At 48.7% G+C, this 27,450-nt stretch overlaps 1 protein-coding gene across 1 annotated transcript in view; it reads left to right on the top strand.

The window, feature by feature from the left end:
* LOC121285067 (sterol 26-hydroxylase, mitochondrial-like) overlaps positions 1-27,450 on the top strand; it is a 44,264-nt gene that overhangs the window by 4,657 nt on the left and 12,157 nt on the right. The window contains exons 3-6 of the mRNA XM_041201192.1: positions 13,016-13,460; positions 13,932-14,110; positions 16,249-16,448; positions 19,552-19,749. Of these exons, the coding sequence (XP_041057126.1) occupies positions 13,016-13,460; positions 13,932-14,110; positions 16,249-16,448; positions 19,552-19,749 (1,022 nt within the window). The remainder of the gene's footprint in view (positions 1-13,015; positions 13,461-13,931; positions 14,111-16,248; positions 16,449-19,551; positions 19,750-27,450) is intronic.

The raw sequence follows: 27,450 nt of genomic DNA, 5'->3' as shown, positions 1-27,450 counted from the left end.
GCTCTGTCAGTAGTGGTGCTACCAAGCCACTCGATGATGGACATTGAAATCCCCCCCCCAGAGTACATTCTGTGCCTTTGCCACCTTCAGTGCTTCCTCCAAGTGGTGTTCAACATGGAGGAGCATTGATTCATCAGCTGAGGGAGGGCAGTACGTGGTGATCTGGAGGTTTCCTTGCCCATGTTTGACCTGATGCTATGAGACTTCATGGGGTCCAGAGTCAATGTTGAGGACTCCCAGGGTAACTCCATCCTGACTGTATACCACTGTGTCACCACTTCTGTTGGGACTGTCCTGCCGGTGGGACAGGACATACCCAGAGATGGTGATGGTGGTGTCTGGGACATTGTCTGTAAGGTGTGATTGATTCTGTGAGGATGACTATGTCAGGCTGTTACTCCTTTAGTCTGTGAGACAGCTCTCCCAATTTTGGCACTAGCCCCCAGATGTTAGGCTCGACAGGGCTGAGGCTGCTGTTATCATTTCCAGTGCCGGGGTCGATGCCGGGTAGTCCGTCTGGTTTCATTCCGTGTGCTTGTGGAGGAGACAGGAGAGCGAGCACATCCTGAGTGGGGCACGGCCAGAGTTGGTATTCAGAATTGGGTGCAAAGCGGGAATTCGGTGCATAGGGGATGAGGTGCTCTTTGCATTTTTTCCTTGTTATACAACTTCGTAAACCTTCAGAGCGTGCTGCAGCAGGAGAGGCTACAAGGGAAAGGAATCACTGCTAAGTAGTGGGTAAGGTATTTACTACTTTAATCGCTTATAGTTTAAGGTCTTTTTGTGGTTTATAGTTTGTTTACTCTGTAGTAATGAAGATCAGGAAAGAAGGGCCCAAGAGGAATTGATTTAAAAGGTTTAATTTAAAGGGATAAGTCATGGCAGGAGAGCTCAAAGCCATGGTGTGCTCCTCGTGCTCCATGTGGGAAGCCAGGGACATTTCCAGTGCCCGGGACCAGCATGTGTGCAGGAAGTGTATCCAGCTGCAGCTCCTGGAAGCTCGGGTTTCAGAGCTGGAACGCCAGCTGGGGACACTGTGGAGCATCTGTGAGTCTGAGAGCATCATGGATAGCACGTTTAGACAGGTGGTCACACCGCAGCTGAAGGGATTTGAGGAAGGAAGGGAATGGGTGACCACCAGGCAGTCCAAGAGAAACAGGCAGGTAGTTCAGGAGTTCCCTGGGGTTCCACTCGCAAATCGGTATTCTGTTTCGGAGGCTGATGAGGGCGCTGGTTCCTCCAGGGAGTGCGGACAGAGCGAAGCTTCTGGCACCACAAGCAACCTGTCTGTACAGGAGGGGAGGAAGGGAGGAAGAGCAATAGTAATAGGGGATTCTATAGTCAGGGGAACAGATAGGTGCTACTGTGGCCATCAACGTGACTCCAGGATGGTGTGTTGCCTCCCTGGTGCCAGGGTCTGGGATGTCACTGAACGGCTGCAGGGCATCCTGAAGGGGGAGGGTGATAAGGCAGAGATCATGATACATGTTGGTACCAATCACATAGGTAGAAAGAGGGATGAGGTCTTGCATCAAGAATTCAGGGAGTTAGGCAGTCGACTAAAAAGCAAGGCCTCTCGTGTTTTTTAATCTCTGGATTACTCCCAGGGCCACATGCTAGCGAGCTCAGGAATAGGAGAATAGTGCAGGTGAATACGTGGCTTAAGAGTTGGTGTGGGAGGGAGGGTTTTAGATTCCTGGATCACTGGGACCATTTCTGGGGAAGGTGGGACCTATACAAGCAGAACAGTCTACATCTGAACCTGAGCGGGACTAACATCCTTGCAGGTGGGTTTGCTAGTGCTGTTGGGAGGAGTTTAAACTAATTCGGCAGGGGGAGGGGACACAGAATGTTAGCAGAATAAGGACACATCATAATACAGTAAAACAATCAAGTCAGAGGGAGTACAGATGCATTAAGGTTCAAGGGAGTAAGGCAAGGCTGGATGGCCTCTACTTTAATCCCAGGAGTATTACAGGTAAAACGGATGAGTTAAGGGTGAGGATTGACATGTGGATAGTAGCCATCACTGAGATGTGGTTGAGGGAGGGGCAGGATTGGCAGCTCAACATTCCGGGATATAGAAGCTTCAGGCAAGACAGGGGAGGGGGTAAAAGAGGAGGAGCCGTTGCATTATTAGTTAAGGAGTCAGTTACTGCAGTAAGGAGAGATGATATCTTGGAGGGGGCATCGAATGAAGCTTTGTGGGTAGAGCTTAGGAATAAAAAAGGGGCAGCCACATTGTTAGGTGTTTATTATAGACCCCCAGATAGTCAGCGGGAAATTGAGGAGCAAATATGTGCACAATGGGGTAATTATATTAGGTGATTTCAACTTTCCCAACATTGATTGGGATAGACATAGTGTTAAGGGCTTGGATGGAATGGATTTCTTGAAATGTGTTCAGGAGAACTTTTTGGGTCAATATTTAGAGGGTCCGACAAGGGCCAGTGCAGTGCTGGACCTAATTCTGGGGAATGAAGCTGGACAGGTGGCTGAGGTGGTGGTGGGGGAGCATTTTAGTGATAGTGACCACAACATGATACAGTTTAAGTTTGTTATGGACAAAGAAATCGACAAGTTGCAAAAAACTGTTTTGGATTGGGGGAGAGTGGATTTTAGTAAAATAAGGCAGGATCTGGCCAAGGTAGACTGGGAACAGCTACTTGTGGGGAAATCTACAGAGGAACAGTTGGGGGGTGTTCAAAAAGGAAATGAGGAGGGTACAGGGTCAATATGTTCCCTCTAGGGTGATAGGAAGGAGTAACAAGCCCAGAGAACCATGGATGACCAGAGATATTCAGGTTATGATGAGAAGGAAAAGAGAGGCTTTTAGCAGGTTCAAGGGAAGCAAATCAGCAGAGGCATTAGTGGAGTACAGACAGTGCAGGGCGGAGCTTAAGAAAGCAATTAGGAGAGCAAAGAGGGGATATGAGAAAGTTCTGACTGGTAAAAGTAGGGAAAATCCCAAGATATTCTATAAGTATATCAATGGGAAGAGGGTAACCAGGGAAAGAGTAGGGCCCACAAGGGACCAAGGGGGCAATCTATGGGTGGAGCCAGAGGACATCGCTAGAGTGTTGAATGAATACTTCACATCCGTCTTCACCCAAGAGAATGAGGATGAAGGTATGGAACTCGGGGAGAGAGACTACGAGGTTCTTAAGCAAATTGATATAGGGAGTGACAAGGTATTGGAGATGGTGGCAGGTTTAAAAGTGGACAAAGCTCCAGGTCTGGATGATTTGTGTCCCAGACTGCTGAGGGAGGCAAGGGAGGAGATCACAGGGGCTCTGACCCAAATTTTTAATTCCTCTCTAGCCACAGGGAAGGTACCAGAGGACTGGAGAACAGCTAATGTGGTTCCGCTATTGAAGAAAGATTGTAGAGATAAGCCAGGGAACTACAGGCCAGTGAGTCTCACGTCAGTGGTAGGGAAACTATTGGAGAAAATTCTGAAGGAGAGAATCTATCTCCACTTGGAGAGGCAAGGTTTGATCAGGGATAGTCAGCATGACTTTGTCAGAGGGAGGTCATGCCTAACAAATTTGATTGAATTTTTTCAGGAGATGACCAGGTGTGTAGATGAGGTTAGTGTAGTTGATGTAGTTTATATAGATTTCAGCAAAGCCTTTGTCAAGGTCCCACATGGGAGACTTATAAAGAAGGCAAATGCACATGGGATACAGGGCAATTTGATAAGGTGGATTCAAAATTGGCTTAGTTGTGGGAGACAGAGGGTGATGACAGAAGGATGCTTTAGTGACTGGAAGCCAGTGTCCAGTGGCATACCACAGGGATCTGTGCTGGGTCCCCTATTATTTGTCATTTATATAAACGACATAGATGACTATGTGAGGGGTAGGATTAGTAATTTTGCGGATGACACAAAGTTTGGCCGAGTGGTTAACAGTGAGGTTGAGTGTCTTGGGCTACAGGAAGATATAGACGGGATGGTCAAATGGGCAGATACGTGGCTGATGGAACTTAACCCTGAAAAGTGTGAGGTGATACACTTTGGAAGGAGTAATTTGACAAGGAAGTATTCAATGAACAACATGACACTAGGAAGTTCTGAGGAACAAAGGGACCTTGGTGTGTGTGTCCATAGATCTCTGAAGGCAGAGGGGCATGTCTGTGGGGTGGTGAAAAAGGCATATGGGACACTTGCCTTTATGAATTGAGGCATAGATTACAAAAGTAGGGAGGTCATGTTGGAGATGTATAGAACCTTGGTGAGGCCACAGCTGGAGTATTGTGTATAGTTCTGGTCGCCACATTATAGGAAGGATGTGATTGCACTGGAGGGGGTGCAGAGGAGATTCACCAGGATGTTGCCTGGGATGAAACATTTAAGTTATGAAGAAAGGTTGGATAGACTTGGGTTGTTTTCGTTGGAGCAGAGAAGACTGAGGGGCGACCTGATCGAGGTGTACAAGATTATGAGGGGCATGGACAGGGTGGATAGGGAGCAGCTGTTCCCCTTAGTTGAAGGGTCAGGGGGCATAAGTTCAAGTTGAGGGGTAGGAGGTTTAGGGGGGGATGTGAGGAAAAACTTTTTTACCCAGAGGGTGGTGACGGTCTGGAATGCGCTGCCTGGGAGGGTGGTGGAGGTGGGTTGCCTCACATCCTTTAAAAAGTACCTGGATGAGCACTTGGCACATCAGAACATTCAAGGCTATGGGCCAAGTGCTGGTAAATGGGATTAGCTAGGTAGGTCAGGTGTTTCTCACGTGTCGATGGGCCAAAGGGCCTTTTCTGCCCTGTGATTCTTTTTTTGGGACTTTGCAGCGGTTTGATAGAACTGAGTGGCTTGCCAGGCCATTGAGGTGTCAACCACATTGCTGTGGGTCTGGAGTCACATTAGGCCAGGCCAGAACCGCAGATTTCCTTTCCTGCAGGACATTAGTGAACCAGGTGGGTTTTTAACAACAATCGACAATGGTTGGTTATCATTAGACTTTTAATTCCAGATTTTTATTGAATTCAAATTTCGTGGGAATTCGAACCCAGGTCCCCAGAGCATTTCACTGGGTCTCTGGATTACTAGCCCAGTGACAATATCACTACGCCATCGCCTCCCAAGTGTATCGAACCACTCCCAAAAAGTGACTTCAACAGTTCAGGAGGATGACTTACCAGCAGCTCCTCAAGACCAATTATGGGCAACAAATGCTGACCTGGTTAGTGACACCCACATCCTGTGAAGCAATAAAAATAGTTCCTTCGAAGCGGAGTCTTTGTTGTATTATAAAAACAGGCTGAGAGATAAACATTGGCAAAACTCCCCTTCTTTCCTTTGAAATGGTGTGGGATCTTTTACATCCACTTCAGAGGGCAGACAGCTTCCCAATCCGGCATCTCTCACCTGAAAGATGGCACCTCCAGCAGTGCAGCAATCCCTCCACTGCACTCGGAGCGCCATCCTGGATTTTGCGCTCGAGTCTCTGGAATGGGGTTTAAGTCCATGACCTTCCGACTCAGAAGGGTCAGCTACCCGTTAGCCAAGACTCTGGTGGTCAGTGCTGCTGGTTGGCCATCATTGTTGGGACAGTGACAGGGAAAAAGTGGTCTGATTAAAAATAGCGGGAAAACGGTGGGTACCGCTCGCTTCTGAAGCTAGACAGATCTTTCAGGCTAGTTTAAGTGCCGGTAATTCTGAAGTAAACAAGGACAGCAAACAAGCTGAACAGGTGAAACCACAATTTGTTGGTATAAGTCTACCAAAAATCTCATTCCATTGCTCAGGCCCAAGGCCATCTCACCATGGTGACGCGATTTAATTATAGGCTCTCAAAGAACAATCTCAGGAGATCACAAACCAATGAAGTACTTTTCAAATGTAGTCACTGTTGTAACGTAGGAAATACAGTCGTTAACTGGTGCACAGCAAGATCCCACGAAAAAGCAACGCGACAATGACAAGATAATTTGTTATCAGTGATAAATATTGACCAGGACACGAGGTGGAACTCCCCTGATCTTCTTTGGAATAGTGGCCATGAAATCTTTTACATCCGCCTGAGAGGGCAGACTTGTTTAAACGTTCCACCCTAACGACCGTCGCTACAACAGTGCAGCACTCCCACACTACTGGGTTTTGGGCTCAGATTTCTGGAGTTGGAGACAAGAGTGCTACCCACTGAGTCACAGCTGACACTTAAAACAATTGTTGCAGACATGGGAGGGAAGATAGGATGGTTCGCCCCTTTTCCGCCTCTCAACTGACTGCAACTAGATGTGTTTGTTTTTTTTATAAAGGAAAGAGATTCTTAACCCCCTGAGTGCTGTGGCTCTTAACAACAGGGCAAAAAGACAAGTTTCCATGCAAGGTTAAAAAAAGGAAAAATAAATATTTATGTCTCAACATCCGAATGTATTCACAACAGCAGCCATACGCATAAGAGAAGTAGCATGCACTTAGATTTTAATAAAAGTCCAAAACTTCATGGTTACACTTGAGTCTTTCAAGATGGAAACTTGAAACATGGCAGGTCTGATTGGTTCACTGAAGAAAATGGAGGTTAGAGGGTGGTGATGAGCTCACAGTGGTTTACTCCTTGCAGCAGTGGGTTTTAGGCTTTGCTCCAGTTGCAGTTGTAGTCAAGCCCCAGTAGCAAAGCTCTGGCTTGGTTCTACAAATCAGTGGATTGAAGGCTAGCCCTACTTCTCTGCCTCTTAGTGGATTCTAGGCTGGGCCCTTTCTTTGCTGGGTAGGATCTTTTCTCTCTTAGTGTCTTTGTTTCCCAGATTGACTGACAATGAGGTTTCTCATGATGTTTCTAATCACAAGCCAGTTCCTGTTGGGTGACCATAGTGTCTGCTTTCCCAATGTCTACACAAATGGTCCCTATTGACACATAATAGGATTTGAGTTTTGGCCATTTGCATTTCTTTGTGATAGGGTTGTGTGGCATTCCATTTTGTAGCCATTAAACCCTTGGGGTTATTGTGCACTAGTTTCTGTGGGTATTTGGATATAAGCATCTGTTACCTCCACAAGAACGATCTGTTGCATTTTAATATCTTCTCAATGGGATGTCCCAAAAAGCCACTTACACTTTTAATGACCTGACCCGGCAAGCAAGTGAACTTTGAGCTTTGGGCAGTTTCCTGTATATTAGCTGACAAGGAGGGAGGTCACCTGAGCCCTTGACTCCATCTTGTTACAATGCAGATTGTCCACTCTCCATGTTGTTTTTTTTAAAAGAAATGTGTTCAATTTTCATTCATCTGCGGGTGCAACTGCATGGACATGACACAATTATCTAAATTATACAAGGCCTAGAATTCTATTTGTCTAATACTTCTCCTCTAACACACACTGGATTCTAGGGGCCAAATAAAGTTGGGAAACAGATCAGCCAAGATCTTGTGGAATGGCCCGAGGGGCTGAATGGCTGAATGTTCCTAAGTAACAAGCTCAGGGTTGAATGGCTCCCTCCTGTTCCTGTGTAAAATGGCCTACTGATGTGGGGCAGTATAGCAAGTTCTTTGTTTTATATGCAGTTGAATTATTTGGTCCATAATAGTTCCACTTGTTGAGAAATAATGCACCCTATCAAATCATCTAGGACTGTCTCAACAAATCATATTTCAGCTTAACCTCATAGACATTGGAGAGACGTATGTGGTTTTCTAAAAATACAATGTCCACATAACGTCTTGAATGCATTCATTGGTTAAAATCCAAGGTTACGCTTGTGCCTAAGCAGATGATGGATTGTATGAGTTATTGTACTTATGGGAGCGATTTACACCCCTAAACCCAGCTAAGAGAGGTGCAAATCTTTATAGGCTGCTTCCAGTGTCACACAACTGTTCCTAAACAGAGTGGAGGCAATTGGATAATTTCTCCGTTAATTGTGTTTGGAGATTTCACTTCAGTAAGCGAACGGGCATTGATTTTCAGCACATTATGTGTGCTCTGTAACTATCCTCCACTCGCTGCATAATGCTGGTGAAATTATCCTGCTCTTGAGGGAGATTTTGCTGTGTTTTGTTCATGAGTTCTGTTTTCTGTTCATAGAGATGCTTTTTAAGTAGACACTGTAGATTGTTTGCTGTAGTGAACTATTGAAAGAGTCTCAATTTGCTGTTATATAATTGTATGATGTTGGCCATGCTGTAAGTCCCAGCCCTTCTCCAAGTTATTGGCTGGCACAGTGGAGTCAATGGACACCTTTTTTAACTGCTACATAAACCAAACAGTCTCAGATTCTATCCTCCTGAACTGTGCTGAGTTGAGCTGTTCGTTTTCAGCCAGATCAATACCCCTGGACTTACGGAGTGAACACTATCAGTCAGGATCCTTGCTTCTGATTGCTATATGTGGGTATGTAACAAGATTGGGATTGATCAGTCAAATATTGTGCCAGCATTCACTGTCTCACCCACACAGGAAGTGGGTGGTGGTACCCATGAAACTGTAACACAGAGACAATCTGCCTTGTAGCTGTAGAGCACTTTTCACAAACTCAGGATGATCTAAAGTAGTTTGCAGATAATCAAATAGTTTTTGAAGTGTAATCACTGCTGTAATGTAGGAAATGCAGCAAACTTAAACATTCATCCCCTCCACCACAGTGGCAGCATTCCCTCCAACAGTGCAGCACTCCCTCACTACTGACCCTCTGACAGTGCAGCACTCTCAGTAACAGCCTCCAACAGTGCAGCACTCCTTCAGTGCTGACCCTCTGACAGTGCAGCGCTCCCTCACTATAGACCCTCTGATAGTGCAGCACTCCCTCACTATTGACCCTCTGACAGTGCAACACTCCCTCAGTACAGACCCTCTGACAGCGCAACACTCCTTCAGTGCAGACCCTCTGACAGTGCAGCACTCCCTCAGTACTGACCCTCTGACAGTGCAGCACTCCCACAGTACTGACCCTCTGACAGTGCAGCATTGCCTCAGTACAGATCCTCCGACAGTGCAACACTCCCTCAGTGCAGACCCTCTGACAGTGCAACACTCCCTCAGTACTGACCCTCTGACAGTGCAGCACTCCCTCAGTACTGACTCTCTGACAGTGCAGCACTCCATCAGTACTAAACCTCTGACAGTGCAGCACTCCCTCAGTACTGACCCTTTGATGGTGCAGCACTCACTCAGTACTGACCCTCTGACAGTGCAGCACTCCCTCAGTACTGACCCTCTGACAGTGCAGCACTCACTCAGTATTGACCATGACAATGCAGCTTTCCCTCAGTACTGACCCTCTGACAGTGCAGCACTCCCTCAGTACCGACCCTCTGACAGTGCAGCTTTCCCTCAGTACTGACCCTCTGACACTGCAGCATTCCCTCAGTACTGACCCTCTGACAGTGCAGCAATCCCTCAGTACTGACCCTCTGACAGTGCAGTTTTCCCTCAGTACAGACGCTCTGACAGTGCAGCACTCCCTCAGTACTGTCCCTCTGACAGTGCAACACTCCCTCAGTACAGACCCTCCGACAGTGCAACACTCCCTCAGTGCAGACCCTCTGACAGTGCAGCACTCCCTCAGTGCAGACCCTCTGACAGTGCAGCACTCCCTCAGTACTGACCCTCTGACAGTGCAGCTTTCCCTCAGTACTGACCCTCTGACAGTGCAACACTCCCTCAGTACTGACCCTCTGACAGTGCAGCACTCCCTCAGTACTGATCCTCTGACAGTGCAGCACTCCCTCAGTACTGTCCCTCTGACAGTGCAACACTCCCTCAGTACAGACCCTCCGACAGTGCAACACTCCCTCAGTGCAGACCCTCTGACAGTGCAGCACTCCCACAGTACTGACCCTCTGACAGTGCAACACTCCCTCAGTACAGACCCTCCAACAGTGCAGCACTCCCTCAGTACTGACCCTCCGACAGTACAACACTCCCTCAGTGCAGACCCTCTGACAGTGCAGCACTCCCTCAGTACTGACCCTCTGACAGTGCAGCTTTCCCTCAGTACTGACCCTCTGACAGTGCAGCTTTCCCTCAGTACTGACCCTCTGACAGTGCAACACTCCCTCAGTACTGACCCTCTGACAGTGCAGCACTCCCTCAGTACTGATCCTCTGACAGTGCAGCACTCCCTCAGTACTGTCCCTCTGACAGTGCAACACTCCCTCAGTGCAGACCCTCTGACAGTGCAGCACTCCCACAGTACTGACCCTCTGACAGTGCAACACTCCCTCAGTACAGACCCTCCAACAGTGCAGCACTCCCTCAGTACTGACCCTCCGACAGTACAACACTCCCTCAGTGCAGACCCTCTGACAGTGCAGCACTTCCTCAGTGCAGACCCTCTGACAGTGCAGCACTCCCTCAGTACTGACCCTCTGACAGTGCAGCACTCCCTCAGTACTGACCCTCTGACAGTGCAGCTTTCCCTCAGTACTGACCCTCTGACAGTGCAACACTCCCTCAGTACTGACCCTCTGACAGTGCAGCACTCCCTCAGTACAGACGCTCTGACAGTGCAGCGCTCCCTCAGTACTGTCCCTCTGACAGTGCAACACTCCCTCAGTACAGACCCTCCGACAGTGCAACACTCCCTCAGTGCAGACCCTCTGACAGTGCAGCACTCCCACAGTACTGACCCTCTGACAGTGCAACCCTCCCTCAGTACAGACCCTCCAACAGTGCAGCACTCCCTCAGTACTGACCCTCCGACAGTGCAACACTCCCTCAGTGCAGACCCTCTGACAGTGCAGCACTCCCACAGTACTGACCCTCTGACAGTGCAACACTCCCTCAGTACAGACCCTCCAACAGTGCAGCACTCCCTCAAGTACAGACCCTCTGACAGTGAAGCGCTCCCTCAGTACTGACCTTCTGACAGTGCAGTTTTCCCTCAGTACTGACCCTCTGACAGTGCAGCACTCCCTCAGTACTGACCCTCTGACAGTGCAGCACTCACTCAGTATTGACCATGACAATGCAGCTTTCCCTCAGTACTGACCCTCTGACAGTGCAGCACTCCCTCAGTACTGACCCTCTGACAGTGCAGCACTCCCTCAGTACTGATCCTCTGACAGTGCAGCACTCCCTCAGTACTGTCCCTCTGACAGTGCAACACTCCCTCAGTACAGACCCTCTGACAGTGCAACACTCCCTCAGTGCACACCCTCTGACAGTGCAGCACTCCCACAGTACTGACCCTCTGACAGTGCAACACTCCCTCAGTACAGACCCTCCAACAGTGCAGCACTCCCTCAGTACTGACCCTCCGACAGTACAACACTCCCTCAGTGCAGACCCTCTGACAGTGCAGCACTTCCTCAGTGCAGACCCTCTGACAGTGCAGCACTCCCTCAGTACTGACCCTCTGACAGTGCAGCACTCCCTCAGTACTGACCCTCTGACAGTGCAGCTTTCCCTTAGTACTGACCCTCTGACAGTGCAACACTCCCTCAGTACTGACCCTCTGACAGTGCAGCACTCCCTCAGTACTGTCCCTCTGACAGTGCAACACTCCCTCAGTACAGACCCTCTGACAGTGCAACACTCCCTCAGTGCACACCCTCTGACAGTGCAGCACTCCCACAGTACTGACCCTCTGACAGTGCAACACTCCCTCAGTACAGACCCTCCAACAGTGCAGCACTCCCTCAGTACTGACCCTCCGACAGTACAACACTCCCTCAGTGCAGACCCTCTGACAGTGCAGCACTTCCTCAGTGCAGACCCTCTGACAGTGCAGCACTCCCTCAGTACTGACCTCTGACAGTGCAGCACTCCCTCAGTACTGACCCTCTGACAGTGCAGCTTTCCCTTAGTACTGACCCTCTGACAGTGCAAACACTGACGCTCAGTACAGACGCTCTGACAGTGCAGCGCTCCCTCAGTACTGTCCCTCTGACAGTGCAACACTCCCTCAGTACAGACCCTCCGACAGTGCAACACTCCCTCAGTGCAGACCCTCTGACAGTGCAGCACTCCCACAGTACTGACCCTCTGACAGTGCAACCCTCCCTCAGTACAGACCCTCCAACAGTGCAGCACTCCCTCAGTACTGACCCTCCGACAGTGCAACACTCCCTCAGTGCAGACCCTCTGACAGTGCAGCACTCCCACAGTACTGACCTTTGACAGTGCAACACTCCCTCAGTACAGACCCTCCAACAGTGCAGCACTCCCTCAAGTACAGACCCTCTGACAGTGAAGCGCTCCCTCAGTACTGACCTTCTGACAGTGCAGTTTTCCCTCAGTACTGACCCTCTGACAGTGCAGCACTCCCTCAGTACTGACCCTCTGACAGTGCAACACTCCCTCAGTACTGACCCTCTGACACTGCAGCACACCCTCAGTACTGACCCTCCGACAGTGCAGCACTCCCTCAGTACTGACCCTCTGACAGTGCAGCACTCCCTCAGTACTGACCCTCCGACTGTGCAGCACTCCCTCAGTATTGACCCTCTGACAATGCTGCACTCCCTCAGTACTGACCCTCCAACAGTGCAACACTCCCTCAGTGCAGACCCTCTGACAGTGCAACACTCCCTCAGTACTGACCCTCTGACAGTGCAGCTTTCCCTCAGTACTGACCCTCTGACAGTGCAGCATTCCCTCAGTACTGACCCTCTGGCAGTGCAACACTCCCTCAGTACTGACCCTCTGACAGTGCAACACTCCCTCAGTACTGACCCTCCAACAGTGAAGCACTCCCTCAGTATTGACCCTATGACAGTGTAGTACTCCCTCAGTGCGCACCCACTGACAGTGCAGCACTCTCTCAGTACTGACCCTCTGACAGTGCAGCACTCCCTCAGCGCAGCACTCTCTCAGTGCAGTGCTCCTTCAGTAAAGTATCAACCTGGACAATGGGCTCAACCACTACAGTTGCGCTTGAACCCACAATCTTCTCATTCAGGGGTTGAGAGAGCGACATAGTGAGCTACAGCTGACGCACTGAAGAAAGAGAGGACAATAATCAGGTGGGTGGTTAGGGGAGGGAGGGAGCTCATATAAAAAAGATCAGTGTAGGGTTACTAATCTTTAACCACCTTATCCTAAATAATTGTACTAAACTTTGGTCTCTAGGATCCTGGGGCAGACACTGGGTGTCGATCAGTTTATATCTGTGCCACGTGAAAGCAGTTCAGCATTTTATTACTTTTCCTCGGAGCTGAAAAATGTTTTCCATGATGAGGTCTCTGGTTATGAGGGGGTTCCCTATGAAGAAGCATTATGCAGGTGGAACGCTGTGTCATTCTGCAATCTTTCGTCGCTCCGACAGCAGATACTGTTCAAACATACCTGCACCTGCAGACAATTCAGCTGTCACATACAAAGCTTTACAGGCAATGCCAGGGCGCAGTGCTTGGAACACAATCTACTGGCTCTTCATAAAGGGATATTTCCACAGAATTCATCTGTTCCAGGTAAACGGGAAAGGAATATCCACCTGGGGCAGACTAAGGGGGAAATTGGAGGCTCACCTGGTGCGAATGAAGGGATCAGGGACTCACCTGGGGCAGGTAAAGAGGTATCGGGAACTGAACTGGGGCTGGTGGGAGGGATCAGGAACACACCTGGGGCAGGTGGGAGGGATCAGGAACACACCTGGGGCAGGTGAAGGGATCAGGAACACACCTGGGGCAGATGAAGGGGTCAGGAACACACCTGGGGCAGGTGGGAGGGATCAGGAACACACCTGGGGCAGGTGAAGGGGTCAGGAACACACCTGGGGCAGGTGGGAGGGATCAGGAACACACCTGGGGCAGGTGAAGGGATCAGGAACACACCTGGGGCAGGTGGGAGGGATCAGGAACACACCTGGGGCAGGTGAAGGGATCAGGGGCTCACCTCGGGCAGGTGAGGGGGATCGGGGGTTCAACGTAAGGATATTGGGTACTCAAGTTTACCTTTGTAACTTAAGAATGTAACATGACGTAGAAAAATTGTGAAGGGCCAAGTTTCTCCTTGAGAAGTTAACCATCAATATTTGTTTTGTTAGATAATGGAACATGATAAATTTGGGCCATTGTGGAGAACGGGACTGATGGTGAATGTGGCAGACAGCAACTTAATAGAACAGGTTTTACGCCAGGAAGGAAAGTATCCGATGAGGGCAGCTGAGAGCATTTGGAAAGAACATCGCATAATACGCGGACTGGCAAACGGACTCATTACTGCGTAAGTCAACCCTCAATCTCACAGTATTGGCTATCAGCAGGAGCCAGTTGGGCACAGCTGAGAAGGTGGGCTTGCCTACAGAATTTATATTGTTACACCCAGGGCGCTTTGCCAGTTTGGTTTGTGTGTAAAACTGGGTGTATAATCCTGGGCGTAGGAATTTATAATGGAAACAAAAATAGGACATTAAGGTTGGGACTGAATTAATTCTGCACATCCAGGTCTAATAAACCTCCCATCACATAAAGAGTGCAGCTAAGAAACTGCTCCCATTGGCAGAAGGATCAAGAGCCAGACGACTTTGATCTTAGGTGATTAGCAGAAGAACCAAAGGTGACATTAGATAAAAGTTTCTTACTGAGCAAATAGTTAGGATCTGGAATGCACAGCCTGAAAGGGCAGTGGAAGCAGGATCAATCATGACTTTCAAAAGAGAATTGGAAAGACATCTTAAATGGAAAATATCCAAGTTTAGGAGAAAAAGGCGGGAGAGCAGGACAAGCTGAGTTGTTCTTGCAGAGAGACGGTATAGGCTTGATGGGCCAAATGGCCTCCTTCTGTGCTGTAACCATTCTATGATTCTAGAAAATAATGAGACCTAAGATAGACAAACCTCCAGGACCAGTTAACTTCCATCCCAGAATGCTAAAATAGCTGAAGAAACTGTAGGTGATTTAGTCCTAATTTTCAAAAATTCTCTACATTTAGTCATTGTTTTCTTGGATACCATCAGCACAGGCCAGCTAGTCTGAATGGCCTTTTCTGTGCTATGGACCCTATGTTACTCAATATAAATTTAATTCTTCCAATAGGCACTGTTGTGTTTAACTTTGCTCTTTTCCTCATTAAAAATCTGGTTTCTCTGTAGACGAATTGACTCGCCAAGGTTTCAATTTTTAGCTGCCAATGTGCAATATTTATATAGAAAGACTTACTTTAAAATGGGTGCCTGGAAGAGTACTTTACTTGGACCTAGCTTCCCTGTGGTAGTGAGTTCCACGTTCTCATCACACTCTGGGTAAGTCCGTTTCTCCTGAATTCCCCCCTGTGTTTATCAGTGATGATCTGATATTGATGGCTCCTGTTTCATGGTTCCCCCACAAGTGGAAACACCCTCTCTCCCTTTACCCAATCGAACTCCCTCAGATTGTTAATGACCTCTATCAGGTTACCCTCAATCTTCTCTTTCCCTGGAGAAGAGCGATCCATCCTCTTCAATATTTCCTGATAGTTCCCACCTCTCAATTCTTCTTCATTGTACCTTCTCCGGTCTCTGTAATCATTTTAAAAAAAAAATATGAAGACTGGAACTGTGCAGAGCAACTCCGAGTGTGATCTAACCAAAATTCTATACAAATTTAACACAACTTCCCTGCTGTTCAGTTCTATTGCTCTAGAAATGAACCCCAGTCCTTGGTTTGCCTATTTTTTATTAGCCTCTGTCGCTACTTTTAGCAGTTTGTGAATCTGTAGCCCAGATCATCTTTGCTCCAGCACCAGCCTTTTCTAACAATAAAATCCCTTTATAGTACCAATTTTATTAGTAATATAAACATATTGCTTGGTCTCTGCTAGTTTGGCGTGAGATTTCACTCGCCTTCTGGAATGTTCTATTCAAAATATGTAAATGCACTCTACCTCTCCTACATCTCAAAACTGGTACACATCAAAGCAGCCAGACTAGCTGGCTTTAATCCAATTAAGACACACCCACAGACTAAACCTCTATTTCAAAAGAAAAATATTTTCCTGTAATATTATATACATTAATCGATTCATGACACAGAAAAGGACACAAATGAGTTCAGGAACCGATTGGCCCTGAATCTGAGGGATTGTAGACTTTTCCCTGAAATTAACGAAGAGTAATATTGAGACGGGGGGGGGGGGGGGGGGGGGTGTGATTCTCATCGTTCATGACACTCTTCACTCTCATCAACTTTCTTCCAGAGCTGGTAGTGTCAAGAGAGATCTACTCATCAAATACCCTTCCTGTCTGGTTCATTCGTGGCTGTACCCTTAAAGAGTCTGCACAGAGTAATGTTATATCTAGACGCATGTTGAACTGTACATGTTAAGATAGAGCCTCGAACCAACCAACCCTCTCCGTAACCACCCATGGTGTTTCCTTCACTCAGGGAGGGAGACGAATGGTACAGACTGCGAACCTTGTTAAACAAAAGAATGCTGAAGCCGCAAGATGCTGCACTGTACCAGGGTGTCATCAACCAGGTGGCCTCAGATCTCATAGACCGAATCCGGTGCCTCCGCTCAGCGAGTGGATCTGGGATCATGGTGCACGACATCACCACAGAACTGCAGAAGTACACCTTCGAAAGTGAGGGCGATTCAAAGTTACCGAACCACAGCATTGATTGGGGGGTGGGGCGGAGGGGGTGAGGGGGACATAGGGGTGGGGCTAGTTTCCTGGGGGAGGGACTATTTGAACTATTTTTAGTGTAGGGGAGTGCTATTTTACCCTCACCTGGTTCCACTCTTAGAAATGACATCCTATTTGACGGTGACAAAGGTAAACTTTCCCTCCTCGTCCTGTCTACAGCCTCTGACACGGTTTGACCACACCATCCTCCTCCCAACACCTCTCCACTGTCGTCCAGCTGGGTGAGGCTGCTCTCACCTGCTTCCGTTCTTATGTTTTTAATCATAGCCAGAGAATCACTTGCAACGGCTTCTCTTCCTGCTCCCGCACCATTACCTCTGGTGGGTTTCCCAAGGATCTATCCTTGGCCCCCTCCTGTTTCTCATCTACAGGCCGTCCCTCAGCGACATCATCTGAAAAAAACAGCATGAGATTCCTCAGGTAAGCTGATAACACCCAGCTCTACCTCACCACAACCTCTCTTGGCCCCTCCACTGACTCCAATTTGTCACACATCTGACTTCTAGATCCAGATGAACAAAAATTTCCTTCAATTAAACATTGGGAAGACCAAAGCCATTGTCTTTAGCCCTCAGCACAAACTCTGTTCCCGCTCCATCCCCTGCCCTAGCCATTGTCTGACGGCTGGACTAGACTGTTTGCAACTTGGGGAACCTATTTGACCCCGAGTTTGGCTTGTGACATCATATCCACTGCATCACCAAGACTGGTTACTTCCACCTCTGTAATCAGCTCCCTTCACCCCACCTCAGTTCAGCTGCTGAAACCTTCGCCCAGGCCTCTAGACTTGACTATTGCAAAGTTCCCCTGGCTGACTTCCCAGCTTCCATCCTCCATAAACTTAGCTCATCCAAAACTGCATCCAAAATCCTGACTTGCACCAAGTCCCATTCCCCATCCACTCTGTAACTCGCTGCCCTACACTGGCTGCAGGTCTGACAATGTTTCAATTTTAAAATGTTCATCCTTGTGATTAAATCCCTTCAAGGTCTCAGCCCTCACTATCTTCGTAATCTTCTCCATCACAACAACCCTCCAAGATCCGTGTTCATCCAATTAAAAACTAGTAGTCAGGTACAAAAAGTAATGAAGGAAGCTAATGGAATATTGCCCTGATCTCAGTTGGATTTGGAATACAAAGGCAAGGAAGTGAGGTTACAGGTGTATAGAGTTCTGGACAGACCCCATCTGGACTAACCGCACATCAGGAAGGATCTGCTTGGCCTAGGAGGGGGTGCAGTGTAGATTCTTCTTTTTATTTATTCACAGGATGTGGGTGTCGCTGGCTGGGCCCAGCATTTATTGCCCATCCCTAATTGCCCCTTGAGAAGGTGGTGGGTGAGCTGCCTTCTTGAACCGCTGCAGCCCACATGGTGTAGGTACACCCACAGTGCAGTTAGGGAGGGAGTTCCAGGATTTTGACCCAAATCAGCAGAATTATAGTAGGGCTAAAAGGATTAAATCAAGAGGTTATTTTGCACAGGTTAGGCATGTATTCCTATGAGATTAGTAGATTAAGGTGATCTAACTGAGATGTTTAAAATGATTAAAGAATTTGCAAGGATAGATAGAGAGAAAGTATTTTCTCTAGTAGGGGGAGTCCAGAACCAAGGGGGCAGAACCTTAAAATTCGAGCCAGGCCATTCAGGGGTGATGTCAGGATGCACTTTTTCACACACAGGGACGTGGGAGTCAGGAGTATGTAATTCAGCCCTTCGAGCCTTCTCTGCCATTCAATATGGCTGATCCTCTATCTCAACACCGTACTCCCACTGCCTGCCCACACCCCTTGACACCTTTAGAGTATAGAAATCCATGTTTCCTTCTTAAATATATTCAGTGACTTGGCCTCCAGAGCCTTCTGTGGTCGAGAATTCCACAGGTTCACCACCCTCTGAGTGAAGAAGTTTCTCCTCATCTCAGTCCTAAGCTGTCTACCTCGTATCTTGAGACTGTGACCCTTTGTTCTAGACCCTCCATCCAGAGGAAATATCTTCCCTGCATCCAGTCTGTCCATCCCTGTCAGAATTTTATACGTTTCAATGAGATTCCCTCTCATTCCTCTAAACTCCAGTGAATACAGGCCCAGTCAGCCCAATATCTTCTCATATGACAATCGAGCCATCCCAGGAATCAGTCTGGTGAACCTTCACTGCACTCCCTCTATGGCAAGTATATCCTTTCTTAGGTAAGGAGACCAAAACTGCACACAATACTCCAGGTGTGGTCTCTCCAAGACCCTGTACAGCTGCAGTAAGATATCCTGCTCCTGTAGTCAAGTCCTCTCACAATGAAGGCCAACATACCATTTACCTTCTTAGCTGCTTGCTGCACCTGCAAGCTTGCTTTCAGTGACTGGTGTACAAGGACACCCAGGTCCCTTTGTACATCCACATTTCCCAATCGATCACCATTTAACTAATGCTCTGCCTTCTTGTTTTTCCCGCTGGAGTGGATAATTTCACACTTGCCCATGTTATACTGCATCTGGCATGTATTTTCCCACTCACTCAACCTGTCTAAACCACCTTGAAGCCTCTTAACACCCTCCTGATCAAATTCCCAACATGTTTCGTGTCTCAGCAAGCTTGGAAATATTACATTTGGTTCCCTCATCCAAATCATTGATATATATTGTGAATAACTGGGGCCCAAACACTGATCCCTGTGGTACCCCACTAGTCACTGCCTGCCACTCTGAAAAAGACCCATTTATTCCTGCTCCCTGTCTCCTGTCCCCCAGCAGAAATGGAGTTGGGATGCTGGGATCTGAGCAAGAGGCTGAATGACCTAAAACCATTTTTTATGTTCACTTTAGAATCTTAAAAAAAAAACAAATCAGAGGAGGAAAATAAGTCATAACAGGTTTGGGAGGGAGTTACGGTGGGGGGGGCAGTGTGTTGTAGATTATCTGTAGTGTGTTCCCTCTCTCTCCCTCATCCCTCCTCAGCACAGGCAGTGAGTCAACCTGATCATTCACTTTGTGAGGGATTTGCCCATTATTCATGAAGCTAATGATGATGCCCTTCTTGTTGTACAGCAATCGCTGCCATCTTGTTCGAGGTCCGACTGGGCTGTCTACAGCAGAAGATTCCAGAAGAAACGCAGAAATTCATTGAGTCTGTCACCACCATGTTCCGTATGCTAGTCTACTGTGGCCTGTTACCGAGTTGGACACGGAGCTGGCTGCCATTCTGGAGGAAGTTCATGCTGGCTTGGGACAACATGTTCGACTTTGGTAGAGGAATCTCTTTCAGTCTTAGCACCCGTTGAGGGGAATCGCCAGAATCGTGTCAATTTCAAAATTCATATCCTTGATTCATATCCTCCATGGCCTCACCTCTCCCTAACCTCCAGCCCTACAACCCAATGAGATATCTGCACTCCTCCAACTCTGGCCTCTTGCACATTCCTGATTTTAAATCTTCACAATTGGCAGCCATTCCTTCAGCTGCCTGGGTCCTGAGCTCTGGAATTCCCTCCCTGAACCTCTCCACCTCTCTCTCCTGTTTTAAGACACTCCTTCAAACCTACCTCTTTGACTAAACTTTGGGTCACCTGTCCTAATATCTCAATATGTTGTCTTGGGAATGTTTATGTTTTGTTAAAGGTGCTATAAAAGTGCAAGATTTCGTTACTGCCGTTGAACCTGAAGGCAGGTCTCAACTAGGATAAGTTTTATTGGTTATTTTGGATTGATGGTAGGCTGGGCCTTGGCCTCTCCTATTGTCCAATTAGAGAGCAGGAATGGTAGCCCCTATACCCTCAACACTCCGGTACTGACCCACCATGTTCCCCCCCTTCCACCATCCTCCAACAAGCAGGGGTATGTGGGAGAAACCTGCAGCAACTGAAAGTCTCACTGGCACCTCACCCGAGTGGCCACCCTTATTGTTCGAACCCTAACAGTGAGTACCAGCTGTCCGACTGCAAGGGGCATCACAAACAAAGCCAACCCTGTCCTTCCTTGACATCCTTTCAGTCCGTCCTGATGGGGGATGAAGGTGTAGAGAGATTGGACACCCATGACAAGGAGGAGATAGTAAGGCTCCAGCAACTGGAAACTGTTGAAGTGATGCAAGACGTCAGAAGGATCACGGGTCTCGGAGGAAGAGACTGGACAAGGTGAGAAAAAATAGACAGAGCTGGGAATAAATCAGTTCAGTGGGGTAGGAATAGGCCAAAACAAAATCCTTTTCCAATTATACGTTCACTCTGCAACTTTAGACATGGGGAGAATTTTCTCCACGTGGGGCAGGCTGAATGGGACCGAACAGGCGTGGACCTGATCACCGCTCGCAATCATGTCCGCGCCGCCATTTTACACAGACAGGCCAATTAAGGGCCGCCCAGCGTACTTCACGGCTCCCGTGCATAACGGGAGAGGGCTGGAGGCAGCGGGTGCGCTCAGAGCCCCGGGTCCAAGGGCGACCCAGCGGCCTGGATAAAGGAAGACCTGGCAGCCTCGGAAAGGCTGCTCACAATGGCTGGGAGAAGGGCTCTGCAGAGGGGCAACGGAGGTGACGCAAGTCCGGAGGGTAGGCCAGAGGGGCAGCTCAGGCCGGAGGGTAGGCCAGTGGGGCAGGCCTGGCTGGAGGGTAGGCCAGCAGGGCAGCTTAGTCCGGAGGGTAGGCCAGTGGGGCAGCTCAGTCCGGAGGGTAGGCCAGTGGGGCAGGCCTGGCTGGAGGGTAGGCCTGCGGGGCAGTGTGCCTCTCGTTTCTCTGACGAGAGCCTAGCTGCCCTCCTGGAGGAGGTGGCAGCGCGGTGGGAGGTTCTTCTTCTAAGGGACGGGAGGCAGAGGCCCCCCCACCTGACCAAACATGCGTGGAAGGAGGTGGCCGAGAGTGTTAGCTCCCATGATGTGGTGCAGCGCACATGGCTCCAGTGCTGCAAAAGGTTCAATGATCTCCTGCGCTCGGGAAGGGTGAGTACCATGTTGCCTCAGGTCACTTAATGCAGTTGTCGCCCTTTCCCCCAAACCCCACCAATTCTGAGTACAGTAACGTCATTGAATCCCTCACGGCATGGATCCCTCGCTGGGTGTGACAGCAGAGATTGCCCATGCCTAGTTCACCCTGAGAGGGTTGAGCTAGGATGTGTTCTGCATCTGCAGCATGTGTGACACTGACACACAGAGTATAGGATGGGTTTGAAAATCAAGGGTCTGCACCTAGGCAGAGTGCTGGAACTGGGAAGTATGTTGAAGTCAGGATGCTAACATGCTGGGAGGGCAGCTTCCAGTTGACAGGGCACTAATCCATCTACACGTGCTTGTGCCTCCTTAGTTAGCAATGTGGCACCTTGAGGTTCCACATATGAAGGAGGCAGCATTCGGGCAATTTGGGGAGGGGGGCATCAGCCCAGGCTTGTTTGGGTGAGTGTGCGGCTCTGCGGGGTGACAAAGAACTGGAATCCTGCAATGTCCCACTCTGGCTGTGATGGGAATTCAGGTGCAGGCTGGACTAATCAATGCTCCTCCCTCCTTTTCAGGAAATGACTGCACACAGTGCATCAGAATGAATGCGCACTGGCGGAGGGCAGGCCCAGTTGGCCATCCTTACAGCTTTTGAGCAGCAGGCCATAGACCTTGTGAGGCACCATGCCCCCAGGTCCACCAGTGGCAGTGAGGCTGGGGTGACACGGGGAGGTGTGTTTGGTGAGCAGTCAGGTCACCATATGTGTCACAGGAGCCATGGCACTGCTGAATGCTCCGTGATTGAAGTTAGCAACATAGGTTTACTCTTGATTATGGAAGGACGAGTGCATAATGATCTGGGGGAGTGGCATGCAAGTTGACATTGTCTGCACTGTAACTAATCATATGTCCTTTTTCTTCCTTTCAGCATCACTGGAGCAGGGTTGGAAGGAGGAGACAGAGGGCCCACTTCTCACCCCTGAAGCCCCCGAGCAAATGCACTCTTCAACGTCACACCGCCTGAGCCAGGCAGGCACCAGCGCACATACTAGCACCTCGATGGGAATTAAATTTTCAGCTAGTGTCCCGGGTACGGTGGTGAGGGCACTTTGCACTTGCTTGAGGTGCAGGCAGAAACAGAGAGTGCCCAGGGCACTGGCAGTCAGACGACTGCTGGGGACCAGGTACTTGCTCGGTCGGTGGTTGACGATGTGCCTCTGGAGTATGCGGAGCAATCTGGTGGAGATACATGAGGCTATACGTGACATGATGCCCGTGCTGGAAGAGTCCACGCAGAGCATCACCGATGCAATGAGCCTCATGGCTGAGCGCCATGCTTCGTCCATGGAAAGAGTGGCGACTCTCGTGGAGAGGCACCTCCAGGAGAACAATCAGGGCCTTCTGGGGTTGCTCTCAGACCTGCAAGACCTCACAGCAGCATTGGCCACAGCTGGTCAGTGCCAGTTTGGGAGAAGGCCTGGGCACCAAGTATCCCAGCCCGGTGCCCATCCAACTACCATGAGCAGGGAGGTCCGAAAGCGATCTCACGTTGGTGCAACAGCTGCCTGTCATCTCTACGGGCTCCTCTCAGGGCGCTTCGGATGAGGGCAGCAGCTCCTCTGCCCCTCTGCCAGTAACTGTGGCATCCCATGAGGCTGCAGCGACTGGGGGGAAGCCAGCCGCTCCCTCCCAGGCAGGGCCAACAAATGCTTCTTGGGCCAGAGGACATCCGCCAAGGTCATCGAGGCCAATAGGTAATGCGCAGTAAGCAGGCTGTCTCAGATGCCTGTGCCAGCGAGGGGTCAGCACCTAGACATAACACCAGTAAGGATAATTTAAGGAACCTTAGGCACACCATGGGTTTCTCAACGGTGCTTTTATGTTGGCCCATAGTAATTAGTTGAAGACTTGGTGTGATGTCCAACACTGTTTTCATTTTGCTTTATGAATTTACTTATGTTTACTCAATAAATTTTGACATGTTGCCATGACTCAGGGTGATTCCTTACTTCTGCATGTATATGGGAAGCCGTGATGTTATGAGTGAGTTGTTTGACATTGAGCTTTATTGACAAGGCCCTTAGTTAATGTTATTATCCAGGCTGATTTAGCGCTTAGGTATCGAGTGTGGAGGGGAGCCTGCAGCCCTGGCATGTGTTGAAGGTCCATCTGTAGTGGGCTAACTGAAGGCCCTTTGGATTAAAGCATCCCGGGTGTCCCTGCCTCCCTGGAGTATGCCCTGGTCAGTGTCTACCCCCTCAGCATTCTCCTGTGCATGCTCATCCTCGGACTTACTGCTGCACTCATCATGTGCATCCGGAGCAACTGTGTCCACGCCTTCCTCATCCACTGTGTGCCCCCTTTCCAGGCCCAGATTGTGGAGAGCACAGAATGCAACCACTATCAGCGACACACGATCTGGGGGTACTGGAGTGCACCCCCTGAGAGGTCCAGGCATCGGAAGCACATCTTGTGAAGACCAATGGTTCTCTCCACCACAGCCTTTGTGCTGCTGTCGCTCCTATTGTACCGCTGTTCAGCTTCTGTTCTTGGATGGCGGAGAGGCATCATGAGACACCTTCTGAGGGGATAGCCCTTGTCACCCAACAGCCATCCATCCAGCCGGGCTGGAGCACTGAAGAGCCCCGGCACCTGGGAGTGTCTGAGGATGTAGGCATCGTGGGAGCTGCCTGGGTACCTTGCACAGACTTGTAGAACCTGCAGCTTGAACAGGAAGCCGTGATGTTATGAGTGAATAGTCTGACATTGAGCTTTATTGACAAGGGCCTTAGTTAATGTTATTATCCAGGCTGACTTAGCGTTCAGGTATCGAGTGTGGAGCCTGCAGCCCTGGTGTGTGCCCTGGCATACTATCTGCACGTTCATGGAGTGGAAGCCCTTCCTGTTGACCAAGGCACCCGGCTCATCCCCTGGTGCCTTGATGGCCACATGTGTACAGTCTATTGCCCCCTGGACACGGGGGAAGCCAGCAATGGCCGCAAAACCTCTGGTTCGCTGTATCTGACTGGCATCATCCCAGCGGTAGTGGATGAAAGTCAATGAACACCTAAACAGAGTGTCTGTAACCTGCTTGACACAAGTGTGTACAGCTGATTGGGAGACACTGCAAAGATCACCCACCGAGCCCTGGAAAGAGTCAGAGGCATAGAAGTGGAGGGAAGCTGTGACCTTCAGAGCCACTGGCATGGGGTGTCCACCCACACAGTTAGGAGATATCTCAGGGCCAATCATCTGACAGATATAGTTGACTGTCTCCCTTGAGAGACGGAGCCTCCTTCGGTACTGCACCTCAGTCATATTGAGGTAGCTGCTTCACCGCCTGTAAACCCAGGCAGCAGGATAGTGGCATCTTCTGTGGCCCCTTCCACCTTGGACAACCTCTTGGCCCTGCGCCCCTTGTGCCTGCGCCTCTCCTCCCAAAGGTGGCTCCCCTGGAGGCTGAATGTTCACTCCTGGCCTCCTCCTCCTTCTAGCCCTCCCTTCCTCCTCAGAGGAGATGCCTCCAATGGAGAGCACCACTCCCATTCCCAGGCTAAGGGAAGGCTTGCTGAAAGCTGCAGGCCCCAGAAATGGTTTCTACTGTAGAGTTCTGACCAAGGCTGTTACTCCTGTCCAAGCAGTTGTTATGGGTTTTGAAGTATTCCTGCTCACTCAGGCAAGTAGCAGTAACTTTCACACTTAAATCCCTCAAACATCACATTCACCACCCCACTCACCCCTCTTATCCCACCCCGTGGATGAGGTTTATACAAATGTCTCCTACCCGCCTGCCTGTTGCACCTGCGTGATGTCCTGAAGATCACACGGGCTGAGAAAAATCGAGATCAATTTCTGCCTCAAGGACCTTAATTAATGGCGGGTGCTCATCCGAACTTATAGTGTGCCCACCTTCTCAAGTATCGCCATGGCACCCGGTGACTTCACAGCACCTGCCCGACGTCGCCACGCTTCATTTCACATGTGGGTGTGCGGGACTCACTCCCCCAAACCAACAGGAAAACTCTGCCCCATGTCTTTCCGTATTTGCTGGCAGCCTCTACGGTATTAACCAGAGCCCCAATGTAACGTTGTCCACAAATTCTGAAATTGCACTTCTGATTCCGAGTCTAAATCGATTAAGTTCTTGTGAATAACAAACCCAATCATAGTGGAATACCACTTCCTACTACCTGGTTTATCACAAGAACACAAGAAATAGGAGCAGGAGTAGACCACCAGGGCCCATCGAACCTGCTCCACCGTTCACTACAATCATGGCTGATCTTGGGCTTCAACTCCCCTTTCCTACCTGTTCACCTTTTCCTTCAATTCCCTGAGAGACCAAAAGTCTGTCTATCCCAGCCTTAAATATATTCAATGATGAAGATTCCCTAACACTCTGGGGTAGAGAATACTAATGATTCACAGCCATTTGAGTGAAGTAATTTCTCCTCATCTCAGTCCTATACGATTGGCCTGTCACCTTGAAAATTCCACATTTATCCCTACTCTCTGTTTTGGAAAATCTTAGCCAGTCCATCCACTATCTCTGCAACTATCTCTTTTAGAAGCCTGGGGTGAAGGCCATCAGGGTGTGGGGAGTTATCAGATTTTAGTCCCTTGAGTTTCTCCAGTACATTCTCTCTGCTGATATTCATTACTTCAATTTCCTTGCTCTTTTTTGCCCCTTGATTATGCTCCATTTCTGGTATGTAACTTGTGTCTTAAGACAGATATAAAATAATTGTTCAATGTCTCTTCCATTTCTTCATTTCACATAATAATTTCTCCTAGGTCCACTCTGAGAGACCAATGTTTACTTTAGCTACTCTTCTCCTTTTTATTGTATACATGTAAAAGCTCTTACAATCTGTTTTTATATTCCTGGCTAGTTTACTCTCATGTTCTATTTTTTCACTTTTTATTAACTTCTTGGTGGCCCTCTGCTGCTTTCTAAAACACCCCCAATCCTCAGGTTTACAACATTCTTTGCAATATTATAAACCTCTATTTTTAATCTAATACTATCTTTAAGCTCCTGAGTAAGCCAAAGATGGAGTTTTCTTGCTGAGCTTTTGTTTTTAATTAAATGTATTTTTGTTGAACATTTTGAATGCTCAACTTAAAATGTTTCCCACTGTTTATTTACTACCATACCTTTTAGTTTATTTACCCAATCAACCTTAGCCAGCTGTCCCCTCACACCAGTGTAATTGGCTTTATTTAAGTTTAAGATTCTTGTTTGTGATTGGAGTTAGTCACTTAATGTTGAATTCAATGATATTATGATCACTATTCCCTGGTGGATTTTTATTAGGGCGTTGCTAATTAATCTTGCCTCATTGCAGAACACTAGAGCTAAAATAACTTTATCCCTAGTTGGCTTCACACCACATTGCTCCAGGAAACTGTCACAAAAGCATTCTACAAACTTATCTTCCAGACCCTTTGCCAATTTGATTGCTCCAGTCTATATGAAGACTAAAGTTCTATATATCACATTTCCTATGTTACAAACTCCGGTAGTTTCTTGTTTAATGCTCTGTGCAGTGATATAACCAATTCAAGCAGCGTTTTCTGACTCTTGCTATCCCTAACCCATACTGACTCCACTTCCTGATTTTCTGAGCCAAAATCCTTTGTCACTCATGGTTCTTATGTCATCCTTTACTATCAGGCTACCCCCCTCCTCCTTTTCCATTCTGTCCATCTTTTTGAAATGCTGTGTATCCTGGAATATTTATTTCACAACATTGGTCAACTTGTAAAAATGGCCAGGATTTCACATTCGGCATTGGGCGGGGGTGGGGGGGGGGGGGGTGGTTTGGACGGGGGGGAGGGGTGGGAGAGGGGCGCGGGGCCAACACGCCGGAAAGTAAAATGACGTTGGGTGTGGGTCCTGACATCATCGCTCTGTCTCGCAACATTTCATTCGGCGGGCGCTCACTGGAGTTGGCTGCGCACCTACCGATAATTGAAAGGCCATTAACGAACTAATGAATTTCAAATTTACGCTGCCCGTCC

Source organism: Carcharodon carcharias, chromosome 12 (assembly GCF_017639515.1).
Source record: "Carcharodon carcharias isolate sCarCar2 chromosome 12, sCarCar2.pri, whole genome shotgun sequence".
Classification (NCBI taxonomy): domain Eukaryota; kingdom Metazoa; phylum Chordata; class Chondrichthyes; order Lamniformes; family Lamnidae; genus Carcharodon; species Carcharodon carcharias.
Note: the sequence above shows the minus strand (reverse complement) of the source record. Positions and strands in the feature narration are given on the sequence as shown.